General features: G+C 36.0%; 2 protein-coding genes across 3 annotated transcripts in view; one reads left to right on the top strand and one right to left on the bottom strand.

Moving 5' to 3' along the window:
• The first annotated feature begins 219 nt into the window (after positions 1-219).
• atic (5-aminoimidazole-4-carboxamide ribonucleotide formyltransferase/IMP cyclohydrolase) lies at positions 220-14340 on the top strand. Its single transcript, XM_067442216.1, has 15 exons — positions 220-360; positions 1043-1169; positions 1251-1394; positions 1855-1943; positions 2547-2698; positions 6200-6356; positions 6440-6565; positions 6981-7088; positions 7219-7304; positions 7425-7514; positions 9840-9965; positions 10386-10478; positions 10600-10782; positions 12808-12963; positions 13152-14340. Exons 1-15 carry the CDS (start codon positions 345-347, stop codon positions 13269-13271), a joined length of 1773 nt encoding a protein of 590 aa, XP_067298317.1. The 5' UTR covers positions 220-344; the 3' UTR covers positions 13272-14340.
• Positions 13782-15712, bottom strand: part of fn1b (fibronectin 1b) — a 33564-nt gene continuing 31633 nt past the window's right edge. For both annotated transcript variants that reach the window (XM_067442213.1, XM_067442214.1), the window contains exons 44-45: positions 14977-15066; positions 13782-14769 (exon numbers count right to left, since the gene is read on the bottom strand). In XM_067442213.1, the coding sequence (XP_067298314.1) occupies positions 14692-14769; positions 14977-15066 (168 nt within the window). In that variant the 3' untranslated portion in view covers positions 13782-14691. The remainder of the gene's footprint in view (positions 14770-14976; positions 15067-15712) is intronic.

Genomic DNA, 15712 nt, shown 5'->3' with positions numbered 1-15712 from the left:
ATGCATTATTTATAATACATATTTTGTAAATAAAACAAAAACACTTCTTTGAGTTTCGTTAAAGTGGGAGTGTCATTTGATATAAAAAAAACTACATTTCCCATCAAGCATCAGCATTTTTATTTCATGCAGTTTTTGTAAAAAAAAAAAAAAAAAAAAAAAAACGCTAACAAACGCTCCCTTGAGTATTGATAAGGTGGGAGTGTCTTTTGATATAAAAACTACATTTCCCATCATGCATCATCAACGCGGATAAAACTATTGCATCCACGTGCTTTTATTAACAGCGCGCGGTGCACGAGATCCCAGCTCAAATCTCACATCGACTCTTCTTTACCTGCAGCATGGCATCTGAACTAGGTAATCTACTGTCTTTTTTACTCGTTGCAAGCTTCTGTTTACAAATCAAGTACTTTTCGTTGTTTGTTTTTGATGGATGATGTAATGCCTTGTTGATCCGTCACAGCCTTTACTGGCATTAACTTAACTTAGACAATCTCAGGTTTAGAAAAGTTTTTGTGATGAATTCCGGTTCAGAACACTGATCTGATATCTTGCTTGTAAAAAAAAAATACCAAAAAGCACAATGATAATGCCTTGTTTTACACAGTACCATGACGATAATACTATTCTAATTTTACAGTACCATAGTATTGTTCTGAGGGTAAATATCACTTACCAGATTGAGGGATGTGTGTACCATGGTAATCTTTGAACTATTTTAGTGTAACGTTACCATGCATTTGCTGTGATGGAGCAGTTCTTTTTTTTGTTGTTGCATGAATTTCTTGGTATGTGCCAGAGTACGTTACGTACTGCTACAGTACTTATTTATCATGGTAACTTACTTTCTAACTGTAGTACCATGGTATCAACCTACTACGGTATTACCATCTGGTTCTATCATTGTTACGTGACGGGAAGTGTGTATTTGTTCAAAAGTGATGCATGTAATTGAAGTTCAGCCCTGCTGCTGTTGTTATGTCATATTTTTGTATTGCACAGTTTGTGTTTGTCTAATTGACAGCATTGTCTCTTTCAGCATTGCTGAGTGTGTCGGATAAGACCGGACTGGTGGAGTTTGCCAAGCGGCTGGTATCAGTGGGTCTGGCATTGGTGGCATCAGGAGGTACTGCCAAAACCCTCAGAGATGCGGGACTCACCGTCAGGTAAAACTTGCTTATAGTTGCTGGGAATACAAAATGTTGTTGATTACGTCATTCATAGATTTATTAATTTTTTTCTCACAGGGATGTATCTGAGCTCACTGGATTTCCTGAGATGCTTGGAGGAAGAGTTAAGACCCTTCATCCAGCTGTCCATGGCGGCATTTTGGCTAGACAAACTCCCTCTGATAAGGCCGACATGGATAAACTGGGCTTTAGTCTTGTCAGGTAGTGTGTTTTAGTAAGAAGAGTCTAATGATATCTGTGTTACAGTGGTAAATAATAACATGGTACTTGTTTAGCAAGTTCTGCTTTATAGATTTTAAATAAATCCAGGTCCTGGTGTTCATGAATGGTTGTCATGTGCCACCAGTACAAGATATAATCAGGTTTAGCAGTGCTAACATGCTTTCCATTGGTTTTTTGTTAGAAGAAGAGACTCAGCATTGCTAATCTAATCACTGATAATTCAAATAGTGCCGCTGTGGTGACTGTGACCAAAAGGCTCTCATCCATTTCGGCAGGGTCATATGAGCACTGTGAACTATGAATGGGTAGTAATGATGCAATCAAGGCAGGTTAGGCTCGTAGTCTAGATGTTTTTATTTACTCTAGCCAGTAAATCATTTTTAAATGATTGCTTCAAGATAAATAAAAACAAACAAAAAATGTAAACTTGTTCTTCAAGAGTGGCTGTGTGCAACCTTTACCCGTTCGTGAAGACCGTTGCATCCCCCAGTGTGACCGTGGAAGATGCTGTTGAGCAGATTGATATCGGTCAGTACGATGCTCATTTTTGACAGGGTTTAACATTTTTATTTTAAAGGACTCTTTAATTGACCCTATTAATGTTTCCTTGACTTGAATTCAACAGTGCTATGGTTTTGTATGTTTAGGAATGTTATGATATAGAAATAACTTTTATTTTGATATTTTTGTACCTTAAGGTTTAGTATTTTTTTCTTTTCTCCATGTTTCTGCTTTTGGTAAATGTATTATTTCAAATACAGTAATTTTAGCTCTTCAACTTACTATACATTTAGTATTTCAAATGTAGTTATTTTAGTACTTGTAGTTACTGATATTATTTCAGCTATTTGCTAAGGCAACATTTAACTTTTTTTTTTTTTCTTCCTAAGTTTGTTTATCCATCTAATATTTATTTTTTATTTTGTTTAAGCTTTTTCATTTAAAAAAAAAAAATGATAGCATTTTTTTGTATGATTATTTGTAACTGTATATTTAATTTCTGGTAATTGTGTTTGATTTTCATGAAAATGCCATGCCAAAACAACAGGGGGTTTGGGGTTATCTTTGCAGCCTGTGTCAGATTCGCCCTGTTGTCTCTAATTTCACCATTAATCTCATAACCATATTTAGGTGGAGTGACTCTTCTTCGAGCAGCAGCTAAGAATCATGCCAGAGTCACTGTCGTCTCTGATCCATCTGACTACGATGTTGTTGCCAAGGAAATGGAATCTTCCAGCAACCGTGATACCACAGTGGAAACGCGCAAAACTCTTGCACTCAAGGTAGCGTGATCCTATCTGAGAGGAGATTTGATTCAGCTTTGACGACCCACTGACCTTTGTGCACGTCCAAAACTCAGGCAATCCCACCTGATGTTACCTGAAATCTGAAGGGGAAGAATGTTCACCACTAATAAAATTAATAGATTCAGAAAATATAATCATTTTAATGTAAAACTGACCTTGATTACAGGCATATAGCCATGGTTTTGATTTAGTTTGATTTTAATTTAGTTGATTTCAATTTTAAATTATTTAATTGTACACATGCTATGTTACTGAGTAGCTAATGTTCTGATTTGTCTGGTAAATCATGTTCAGACATGAAATTAGATTTGCTGTAGCCATTGATAAATAGGCTTACTCATATTTGCTTTGTGTTTTGAGCCCTTTTACCTCCAATAAAAGGGTACGGTATGGTCTATTGATCATACTCTTACTTATATTACTTAATCAAATCTAATATTTTAGTCCCATCTACCAGAATGTTTTAGATTTCTAACTAATTAAAACATCTAAATTAACTCATCAACATCTAAAATATTCCTTCGAGGTTTCATGTCACAATTCGATATATATCGCAATACTGAACTCACGATATGATGCATATCTCAATATTTTAAGGCGAAATTGCGAGAGGCAGCAAAGTTTTTTTATATTGTTATATTTTACTTTTATTGTTAGTACCCACAAATATTCCCACATAGCATCATATATATATTAGTCATTTAATGTAGCAATGTCACTGAAACTCTGCAAACTTAATTTTTTTCCCTTAGCACATTACTTCGCTTTCAATACAGGCTGCATTCTCTCCCGGTGCTCGCCATGTCCTGCCTCTGCCGCTATTTATGCACTATACGTATAAGAATAAACCATCTAAAATGCTTTGAATAATCATACTACTAAAACTAAATGTGATCTGATGATTTAAAGTATGTTTCCGCTTTGACTTTGAGGTGTGTCATTCTGTTATCCGCTTCGTGGTAAATCTGTTCATCATATAGAAGAAGTTTTATTTATGTGGCGCCTTTCCATAGCTCAAGGTTGCTTTACATTGCACAATTACAGTACATTTAGACACCTACTTAAACATCTATATATACAAATCACATAATGCATATAATTGCATTATCTGAAATGCTTGTTGAATAGATATGTTTTTAACTGGGACTTGAATGCACCCACAGATGAGGTATTTCGTAGTATAAGAGGTAGCGAATTCCATAATTGAGGAGCATTTATACTAAATATAAAACCACTGTGTCTCTTCATAAGACATGGATTTGGATTAGACACTCGATTAGTAATTTTTACAATGCCTTTAACATTTATTGGATCTTTTAAGTTGGAGAGCAATGGACTTTAAATGAAGGAACAGAAATCTCTCAGGTTTTATACAGAATCTCTTCATTTGTGTATGGAAGGTAAACAAAACGACATGAGGCTGAGTGCATGATGACAGAGTTTACATTTTTGTGTGAATTATACCTAATAAATACAACAAGTTAAGCCTTGGATAAAACAACTCTGTCGTGAATCAAATCGTTTACATCAACAATGCATATCGTCGCAGTTATATTTTATAGCGATATACCGTTAAACGCTTAATATTCTGGGAGGTGGATTGGAGGACTGGAGGTTTAGATGATAAAGGGAATCACAACTGGCATTTTGGCCCTCAGCAAGCTGGGCATTTGTGTCTCTTTGGGTGGTACTTTTACCCTAGTTTAGTCTGCATGTGTTTTTTTTTTTTTTTTTTATTATCAGATTGGGTTTCAGATGTTTGCTGAATATAAAGGCAATTGCAGCCAAAGTTCAAGCAGCAGAGGTTATGTTAATTTGGGACACTTGGGTAAAATAAAGTGTGTGCTTCGTTTGTGTTCTTATGACCTCTGAGGAATATCGTCTTAATATTTGAGCTGAGCTGTCACTTATTGGTTTTTTTTCATCTATTTTAAGGATTGTTAAAAATGTTTGGGGTCAATAATTATTATTTATTATTTTATTTTTTTTATGGTTTGGAAAGAAGTATTTTATGCTCACCGAGGCTGGGTTGATTCGATCGAAAACAGTGAAACATTTATTGGAATTTAAAATAACTTTCTATTGTAATGTTTGTAATTTGTTACAAAAATGTGCTACAAACTTGAATTTTAAGCATCATTACTCCAGTATTCAGTGTCACATGACCTTTCAGAAATCATTCTAATATGCTGATCTTCTTCTTAGGAAAATGTTCTTCTTTTCTTTTCTTCAACATTTCTTTTTATCAATGTTGAAAACAGTTGTGCTGCTTCATATTTTTGTGAAAATCATAATACATTTTTTCCCATGGCTTTTCTTTATCAAGTTTTAAAGAACAGCATTTTTTCGAAATATCTTCAGTGTCAGGTTTGATCATTTGCATCCTTGCAGAATAAAAGTGCTATATATATATATTTAAATGTACTGAATTATATAGATGAACTAGTTTTGCAGTGATTTCAGCAATGTCAGTGCATGCATGTGTTTAATTGTATGTCTTATCTGCTGTTGTTAAATAATCATATTTATTCTTATAATATTAGCCACCCATCTCTCTAGATGTCTCTCTGCATCTGTCCTTAACCCTCTGGGGTTCTTAGGTCATTTCTGACCCGAATTTTTTTTTGAAAGAAATGTTAAAAATCGTAGCTTCATCTGAATGGTACGAAACTTGGTGATGGTATTGGTACTTGGTATATGGACAGGAAAAAAAATTGGGGACAGGATTGGAAAAGTCTAAGTGGTCGTAAAAAAAATAGTCACACTCGGGGCCTTCGGGTCAAAAAAGACCCCCATAGGAAATGAATGGGAAATTGGCAAAAATATGAAAATACAGAGTTTTTTGTGCATATAATCTACAAATCAGCCAGGATGCAGAAAAAAAGGACTCAACAGTGAAGGGGTGAATCTCTAAAACATCAAGAGTGCAAAACAGACAAACAAAAACTCACACACACACACACACACACACACACACACACAGGTTCTGTAATGCACTCTAGTGGTAAAAATGTGCTATTGCGTGATAAAAATGCTCACTGTGTCCACCAGATGGCACCAATCAAATAAAAAAAATGCTTTCATGAGGCCTAGGCTTGACTCTAAAATGAAATACAGCTTTAATAAAAAAAGGAAAAAAAAAAAAAAAAAAAATTCTATTATATTCAATGGGAAAAAATGGGTCATAATTATTGCATAAATATTATTTATAAATCATAAAATTATCTCAAAACACCAAAAAAGAAAAGAAAAAATATTATTGAACAAAAATATATTTCATTGATTTCACTCAATTTTTTTTTTTTTTATTCCCGACCTCCGGGTCCTTTTAGACCCGAAGGTCCTGAGTGTGACCCATAAATGAAGAACCCCAGAGGGTTAATTAAATCCATCGGTCAGCTTAATGGTTACTATTTTGATAGACAATTACTCTGTTTTAGTTATTAAACAATACGTTTTGTGTTTATAATATCTCAGGCCTTCACACACACCGCTCAGTACGATGAGGCCATCTCTGATTACTTCAGACGTGAATATAGTCGAGGAATTTCCCAGCTGCCTTTGCGATACGGCATGAATCCCCATCAAGCTCCTGCTCAGCTGTACACTATACGCCCAGCACTTCCACTTTCCGGTATATATGAGCGCATACGTTACTGTCAGACAAATATTCAACCACAGAAGTTATGATCTTAATGTTTTTCTCCATTTCCTCAGTGCTGAATGGCTCTCCAGGCTTCATTAACCTGTGTGACGCTCTGAACGCCTGGCAGCTGGTGAGGGAGTTGAAAAGAGCTCTTGGTTTGCCAGCCGCAACTTCATTTAAACATGTCAGCCCTGCAGGTATGAACGCAAACCTGCTTTCCAGATGCCAGGAGAGCTCACATTTTTGGCCCCGTTTACCCCTGGTATTAAGATGCGTTTTAGGTCACAAGTGGATGAGAGGGACACATCCTTGTTTACTCCTGGTGTTTTAATCCATCTCTTTTGTCCACTTTTAAACCACTTCTGTCTTGGGGACATTTCTTTGAGGGGAGGGTAAATGTATGGGCTTTTTCACATCTTTTGCAAAATGTGTGTGAGACTACTTCTGGAAGTGGTCAAAAGTGAACAAGCTCAAAGTTTTAGACCCCGTTTACACCTGTATTAAGTGTCGTCCACTTGAGATCCGATTGACCTAAAAGCATCTTAATACCAGGAGCAAACAGAGCCTTTGTGGAGTTTCAGAAACTATCTCAGACAAATTTTCACATTTCAGGAGCTGCAGTTGGCGTCCCATTGAGCGAAGACGAGGCCAAGGTGTGTATGGTGAATGACATGCTCCAGGACCTCACTCCTCTTTCCACCGCATACGCCAGAGCCAGAGGTGACACATCCCTCCATGTATCTCCACACTTAATTTTCAAACCAAAAGAATTGTCAGGCATTAATCTCCCATGTAGTTTGGCATGTTTAAGCCTAAATAAATATGGAAAAATGCAACTAATGTCTTGTAGGTTCTGACAGGATGTCCTCCTTTGGAGATTTTATTGCTTTGTCTGACGTCTGTGACGTCCCGACTGCCAAGATCATCTCTAGAGAGGTGTGTGAGAGAAACAAACAATAACTTTGTCATTCGTCACCTAAGAGTTACATCCAATATTCTCACAAAGCATTAGCCTCTTCTATATTTTTTTTTGTGATTGCATTCATTTTTTTTAAGGTGTCGGATGGGATCGTTGCTCCTGGTTATGATGAGGAAGCACTGCGAATTCTCTCCAAAAAGAAGAATGGAAACTATTGTGTCCTTCGGGTATATCATGCTTGTTCATTGATTTAAAGATACTTTTATTGGACTATGTTAACCAAATTTGCTCCACCTTTTTGTTAGTGGATCAAAACAGCCCTTACTAAAAAGAAACTTTCTAAAGTTTTTTTGGGGGGGGTAAAGTGATGATGTATCGTGGTACTTTAATATATACATTAGGTAATGTTGTGGTAAAATTTCAGGATCCAGGTACCAGATATGTTTGAAAGAAGACCAGGGGCCTATACCATGAAGCCGGTTTAGCTGGCTAACCAGATTTGTTAAAGCTTAATTTGTGCCAATCCTGGGTTTCAGGTACCATTAAAGTGGTTTGGCTTTTTGTTCATCTCAATGGTAACTTACATTCCACGGCTAACCTGCTCCAGGTTATGTTCTGGATAAGAGATCTCAAACTGAAACTGGACCAATCAGCTGTGAGCAAAGTTACACACCTCTGATGCAATAAAGCCACACCCCCCTTTTCTACTCCAAATTAAAGGTGACTACATAGCAAATGGTTTTTAAAGACTAAATTGTCTGGATTTTAACAATGCTTGTTTATAATAATATATTTTTTAATGACTTGGATATAATTTATGTAATTATAATATCCCTTAAATTCGGAATGAAACGGAAGTTGAGATCGTCTTTTTCACCTTATTGTGACGTATATCCAAGTGAAACGAACTCTGAAATTAGAATAAATGTAGGGCAAGGCTTGATTTCGTCCTTCGGGAACTGATTGGATCGTTGGGCGTTGCTAAACAAAATGGAGGCAGATTTGAATGCCCTCAGCAACCGGTGTCTGAGGGGCGGTGCAGAAACGAGACAGAGCCCCGTCCTTACACAATAGCACATGACCGGGAAAGAAGAGAAGTCGTTTCGAGGGGGAAGGGGAGGTTAATATATTTATAATATATTATTTATATAAGGTAAATACATTTTTTTTTAAATTAATGTAGTGCACAGATAAATCATTTATAGCAAACGCTACATTATTACATATAAAAATACGAATTGTAAAATTTGATTTCATGCCGTCTTTAATCAATTACACATTGACCATTTTAGTTTATCAATCATTAATAGGCACTTTGTTAAAATTAATATAAATAGCCTATATAAAGCTATAAAAAATGTTCACTGAGCTTAAATGTTCAATTCTCTCTATATATCAACTAAACTACATAACTTTTACTTGCTTTGACATATCATATTTTTTCTTTAAGCTGTCCTCTTTCATAGACAGCTCTTGTTGTGTAAATTTGTTTAAATTCTTAATATTTTTCATTCATGTAATATTCCACAGAAGAGAGAAATGAATCTCACAGCTTCTCTTGTGAGAAGTGAATCTCGGTTCCACTGATCCACAGCATGTGATTGGCTGTTCACTACTGATGTCACGTCACTGATCCAGAGCGTGTGATTGGCTGTTCACTAATGATGTCAGCTAAATTCCTGAACTCAGGATTAAAGCCTGAGTTGGCAGAGAAAGCTGATGATCAGCATCATGGTGCCAACAAAGCCTAAATAGATTGGTTTTGTTTTGTCCACTCGAAAGGCTGTAACCCCGAGTTTGTTAAACTACTATCATGGCACAGGCTGCAGGAGTCAAGATGTTCAATCAAATAGAGAAAATGTACTGAAGAATAGTTTGCAGATTCATCGGTAGAGTCTGGCTTCCGCACTCCTCGAGAGACTGAGGCTGACTCTATTGATGAAACTGCAAACTATTCTTAAGTACATTTTTCTTTAATTAATTGTACTCCTGACTCTTGGTCTTCATTCTTCAGAACTGGTCTTCAGTCCTAAACCATTATCCCCCTAAAAGTAATAATGCAGATTATCCTGGGAGAAAAGTCTATTTTACACATGGAAGAAGTCATACTAATTGCAGTAATACACTATGGTTCAAAAGTTTAGGTTGTTAATATTTGTAAAGGTTTTAGTCTCTTATGCTCGCCAAGGCTGCATTTAAATGACTTAAACATACTGTAAAAGCAGTAATATTGTAAAATATTATAACAATTTAAAATAAGTTTTCTATGTGAATATATTTTAAAATGCAATTTATTTCGGTGATGCAAAGCTGAGTTTTCAGCATCATTACTCCAGTCTTCTGTGTCACATGACCCTTCAGAAATCATTAATGTGGTGAGATACTATCAATGTTGTGTTGATCAGTATTTTTATTTTTGAAACCATGATGCATTGTTTACAGTATTCAAAATAACAGCATTTATTTGAAATAGATTTTTGATGAAAAGAATAGTCCATGTATTTCATCAAAAATCTGTCTAAGCCTTCATGATGTATGTCCTGTTCTATTAGATGGATCCTGACTATGAACCTGATGAAGAGGAGGTGCGGGTGCTGTTTGGGTTGTACCTCAAACAGAAAAGGAATGGAGCTGTCATTAATAAAGAGCTCTTCAGCAACATTGTGTCAAAGGGCAAGGTGAGAAACTCCATTAATGCTATTATGCTTTAGTAAATTCAGATTTTTGTTGCACTTTATTTTACAGTACATGTACTTCTTGTAAGAAAATACTGGGTTATTATAAGGTAACTACAGGGGTTGTGCTAGGTTCAAGGTTAGTACCTAGTTAGTACCCAGTTATTGTAATTACTCCAAGTATTATTTAACAGTCCTGTTCCCCATGTATATACAAAGTGCTACCCGGATTTTTAATTGTTCAGACTATATATTCAATTGAATTTGTACATTTTTGCTTGGGTAAGGTAACATTTTGGGGGTTTGAAACAACTATTTTGTTGTAAACGTTGCTTGTTGTTTTATCAATTGGGATTTCGTTTGACTGATAGGAAGTCTGTGCTATTATTTAACACAGATGATGTGATTTTGATCTCTCTGCAGCTCTCTGAGAGTGCTCTTCGAGACCTCATTGTAGCCAGTATCGCAGTGAAGTACACTCAGTCCAACTCTGTGTGTTATGCAAAGGATGGTCAGGTAACCAAAAACTTAAGATAAAAATAAGTACATAATGCAAATGCCATTTTGAAACATGTTTATACATTTCACAGTGCATTTCATTATAAAAAACCTTTAGTATGATGTGTGTGTTTGTTAGGTGATTGGTATCGGTGCTGGGCAGCAGTCTCGTATCCACTGCACTCGGCTGGCCGGAGACAAGGCTGATAACTGGTGGCTCAGGCACCACCCCAGGGTGCTCAAAATGAAATTCCGCGCCGGAGTTAAGCGCGCAGAGATGGCTAATGCCATTGATCAGTATGTCAGCGGAACAATTGGAGAGGTATAGTCCATAAATTGGTCATTTGCACCATGCATATATTCGCCAGCCTAATTCATCAGATATTTGGCTGTTTTGAGAGAATTTATCAGCCAACAACCATGCTTACTTGACCAGAACTTTCAGAGAATAAGAAGTGATAGAAATAATGTTGCTGTCCGGTTTCACAGACAAGCTGTCCCAAACTAAAATGCATGTTTGAACTGCGTTAAAGGTGCCCTAGAATGAGTTGAAACAATATTTTAAATTGTTCTCTGATATCTAAATATAGCATTTGTGACTTTTTTTAAGGGTTGAAATTTTCCAGATACTGGTTTACAGGTCCATTTACAACCCCAGAAATTGTCCCTAGGATGTAATGGTCTGTTTTTGCCTTATTTGGAAGGGTTATGAATATTAATGTGGAGTTCGGCTCTGATTGGCTTCACTGCGCGGCTGATTTCAGTGGCAGAAACACATCTACTGTATGTATACTGTCAGTCATGGAGAGATTATGCATCCAACCTTATGTTTGATCCTGTTTCTGACAAAAATTAAGATTTTGAGGAACAACTAATTGTTTTGAGTTTGGTATTGGACGCTTTTGAGTGGTAAGTTTAGTCTTTATTTTCAGTAAGACCTGCAAAATATAACGTCAGTACTGTAACTTCAGCCTACATATAACATTAACTAGCATATAACATTAACTTTACACTTTAACTCGTATCGTCAGCAGTCACAACTTTGTTTTGAGCATTTTAAAAACATTTTAATCACTGTAATGCGTCACAGTTTGATTTTACAATGATAGCTTCACTTTGAATCGCAAACTTCAAACAGCGCACTGGGTAACGTTAGTGCACAAATATATTGTTTGTACAGTAGCCTACAGTTTTTTTTTTAACAAATTGAAGATGCCTTTTTAAATTACTACTGTTTCATCTTAAGTGGTGATGACAACGTTAGCTAGAAGGATCGAGCGATCTGTAAGCAACTAAACTAACGTAGTTAACATAAGCTCCTGAGTTGTGTTGTTGATGAAAATAGCCTATAGGCTAAATTATCTAAATTATATGAAAAAAGGAATTGCCATATGTATCTACGGTTGTATTTTGTAGATTTGAATGACAACACTGGCAGAAAATATTAACTTTGACATTTGTCATACTTATGTATACTACTTGGAGTTTCCTACTGTTACTATACTAGCATCTTGCGTTGGATATAGACAACACAGGAGATATTATCGTTAATGTTGTCTCACTAAGAAACTTCCAGTTTAATCAGAAATTGTATAGACAGTCAGTAAGTGGATAAAATCACTACTTAACTGCTAGCGGGGATATAGTTTGAATTGCTGTCCGTGGTGAAATGGGCCGAGCAAACAAACAACTTTTAATTAAATTGTTGTGGTATCTGGTTATAGATAAACATGCCTGTTGAACAGTTTTGTTCAGTGGGAAGGAAAAGTCCCACTGAACAAAAAGTCCTCATGAAAAGTCCTCACGTCCCCTGCACAGCCTGGAACATAACATCTATTTCTATGATCTGCCATTTTCGCTATCCTCACGTGACGCAATCGCTGGGATAATTAATATGTACGCCCCCAACATTTGTATACGGCAGCACATGCATCACAGTTGCCGTTATGTCAAGAGCAGCCTGTTTTTCCGTGGTGTTTTTTACAAACAAGATTTACATTTGAAGGAGGAAGTAATGGTGTTTGAGACTCACTGTATGTGATAACCATGGCATAGTTGAATAATTGAATTGTCCATGTACTCAACGCTTGTTATTTTATTCTAGGGCACCTTTTAACTGAAAGCTACTTTAACTGAAATGTCTTAAAATATATTTTTGTCTGATGATGATGATCACCATAATGTTTTTGTCCGAAGGCATGTTTATAAAAGCTGCTTGAATGTCCTAGTTTAACTAAGACGCTCCTGGCTTAATCTAAGCCCTGTCTGTGAAACCAGGCCTGTGTGTATCACGTTGTTTCTCATGTAGAGGTTTTCTGATGGCATTGAATTTTTGTTCGTATGTCAGGGTCCAGATATGGAGGTTTGGAAGGCTCTGTTTGAGGAGATTCCTGAGCCTTTGTCAGAGGTGGAGAAGAAAAACTGGATCAGTTCTCTTCAGGCTGTGGCCCTCAGCTCTGATGCTTTCTTCCCCTTCCGGGACAATGTTGACCGTGCCAAACGGGTAAACACCCTCTCCTAGTTACCAAGTTTAAATAGTTTCCTAATGCACCTCATTTATCCATGCTGTCTTATGCGCAATTGTATACTTCTCATCCAAGTGGCTTGTTGCTATATTATACATTATACTTAAGATGGCATATGAATGGCATTTAAAAGTGACAATTTTTTTTAATCTGTGTATGGTTTTAGAGTGGTGTGGAGTATATTGCCGCCCCCTCTGGCTCTACTGCTGATGAGGTGGTCATCAATGCCTGCAATGAGCTGGGTATTAGCCTGGTGCACACCAACATCCGTCTGTTCCATCACTGAAAAACGCCACAAAACATCCAGTTGAATGCAAATTCAACTAGTATCACTGTTACAGAAATGTAGGGTGTCTTTATTTTTAGATCTACATCGTTTACTGTAATTCCAAGTTGCTATCCATGCATTAACTTAGCCCAATAGCTAATTGTTAGTCTTTCCACTTTAACTCAATAGTTTAAATATTAGAATTGTTGAGTTTCTTTTTACTTTAAACCTAAAAGTTTAAACCTAAAGCCAACAGCAAAGTGATTTTTTTTCTTCCTCTTTCTGATAAATATATGTATGAACAATCTTGATACATAATCACTTCTTTAATACCAATACAGAAAGAATAAGATGATCCATTCCTGTTCATTTTGTTTTCTTTGTATAATTTCTGCCACACTATCCCTGGATTTTTTTATTTCAACATTTGCTATATGAACTTGTCTCCATACACTTCCTGATGCATTCCATTGTGCTGCCTCTAATGTCTCGTGTGCATTTCAAAATAAAAACACAAATCAAGTATAATAGTTTCTCAAAGATTCCATCAAGGGTTTATTTGCATTAGACAAGTTGTTTTTTGCAAGGTTTACTTCCAAAATATCATTCCAAAAGATTTTGCTTTGAGTGAGGTTTTATAAATATAATTTGTCATGTGTTTTGCAATATCCAAAAAAAGTGGATTTAAAAATAGTGAGTGAATACTGTTGACAGTATAACATTGACAGTCAATGCAAAAAAGAACATTCTATACAACCAAACAGTTCTGAATGAAGGGGATAAATAGCCAAAGAATTTATCAAATTAATATCTAAAAATCGAAAACCAGTGCTGACTCTAAATCAATGAGCCATGTGAAAAAAAAGAAAGAAAAGATGCACAAATAGAGACTTGCTTTTTGGTACCTCATGTACCCCAGTGGTGCTCTAACATTCTTATAAAACAGTGCCTCATGTTTGCCCATATCAGCTAATAAAGGCTGGAATCTTTTGAAAATACTGGTAAGGTAGTTAAATTGCCCTATCAACGCATAAAGGCTAAAATCATTGTTTTGTGTACATTCAATTGAACGTTAAAATTAGAAAAACACTTCAGGTACTAACAAGGAAAGTGTTCTTTCCTATTGGTTTTGGTATCACCAAGTAGACAGTATTAACACGTCAATGGGGAATATCTTGTTTTAATATTGCAATATTTTTAAATGTAATGTATAAACCACACTTGCAAACATAAAAGTACAAGGCAAGCCCATCAGATTCCTCTATGTAACAGCAGCCAAAGGCTGTAAATGATGTATCACAACAGACACTGTAAAGCAGCATCTGAACGGATGTGATAAACAAGGAGGCTTTAAGGCAGTATGTGATTAGTACGTTCTCATGTGTCCCATGTAAATCTTGCATAATGGAGGTCATAGTGCAGTTAAGTCAGAAAGGTTTCACTCTTGGGTTTTGGGATTAGTCACAGCATCTGCAAGAAGATCAGGTCGGAGACATTCGATGGGGCATTGAATGTTCTGGAAGAACAAAAGGGAAATGTTATACAATGAAAACCAGGACTGTTTATATGCATACATTTAAATATGTATGCACCATGGCAATGCATATTTACAAAAAAATATATAATGGGTACATTCACAGCTTAAAGCCTTGACTAGCTTAATAAGGTTGAAATTTTTGTGTGGCCATTTGAAATATTTAAATGAATGAAGACAGATACCCACCACCCTGTGGCCAGTGTTTAAGCGGACGGGTCTTAGCAGGTCAGAGCTTATCTCAGCACCAGGCCTTCTGCAATTCTCACACCGCCAACCCTAAAAGCAACACACACAACGCATTTAACCATATTCAAGCATGTGAATTTGAAATGCCTCTTTAAACTCTCATTTTAAGGAAAAGGACCTTTTCTACTTGTTTTGAATATTCTTTCTATAATTAGTCCATGCATGTGAATTTAAGGAATAGGTCACCCACAAATTATCCTTCCCTCAAGCCATCCTAGGTGTACAAGACTTTCTTCATGCAGCCGAATTCATTGTAAGTTATATTAAATAATATCCTGGATCTTTCTAGTTTTGTAATGGTATTAACTAGTGTTACATTTTGGAAGCTCCAAGTGTATCAATCCATCATAAAAGTAATCTACGACTCCAAAGGATTAATAAATGCCTTCTAAAGCAAAGTGATGGGTTTTTGTAAGAAAAGTAGCAATATTTTAACTTTTCTAAACTATAATCTTCTGACAACGGATTGTTAATAGTTTTATATATGGATATTTTTCTTACAAAAACCCATTTTTGAAGAAAAACAACGCTGGGAAGAGCCAGGATTTTATTTAATATAACTTTGATTGTGTTTGACTGAAAGAAAAAAGTCATACACCTAGAATGGCAGGAGGGTGATTCAGTTATGGGATCATTTTCATTTTAGGGTGAACTATTCCTTTAAAGTAGCACTAGG

This window comes from Pseudorasbora parva, chromosome 4 (genome assembly GCF_024679245.1).
Source record: "Pseudorasbora parva isolate DD20220531a chromosome 4, ASM2467924v1, whole genome shotgun sequence".
In the NCBI taxonomy this organism is placed as follows: domain Eukaryota; kingdom Metazoa; phylum Chordata; class Actinopteri; order Cypriniformes; family Gobionidae; genus Pseudorasbora; species Pseudorasbora parva.
The sequence above is the reverse complement of the archived record's forward strand: the minus strand, read 5'-3'. Positions and strand labels throughout refer to the sequence as shown.

What these genes read in the sequence shown, in the direction of transcription:
- atic (XM_067442216.1), top strand. An exon ending in CCAAGATCATCTCTAGAGAG is followed by an intron (nt 7,305 to 7,424) that starts GTGTGTGAGAGA and finishes ATTTTTTTTAAG; the next exon opens with GTGTCGGATGGGATCGTTGC. An exon ending in TCAGCGGAACAATTGGAGAG is followed by an intron (nt 10,783 to 12,807) that starts GTATAGTCCATA and finishes TTCGTATGTCAG; the next exon opens with GGTCCAGATATGGAGGTTTG.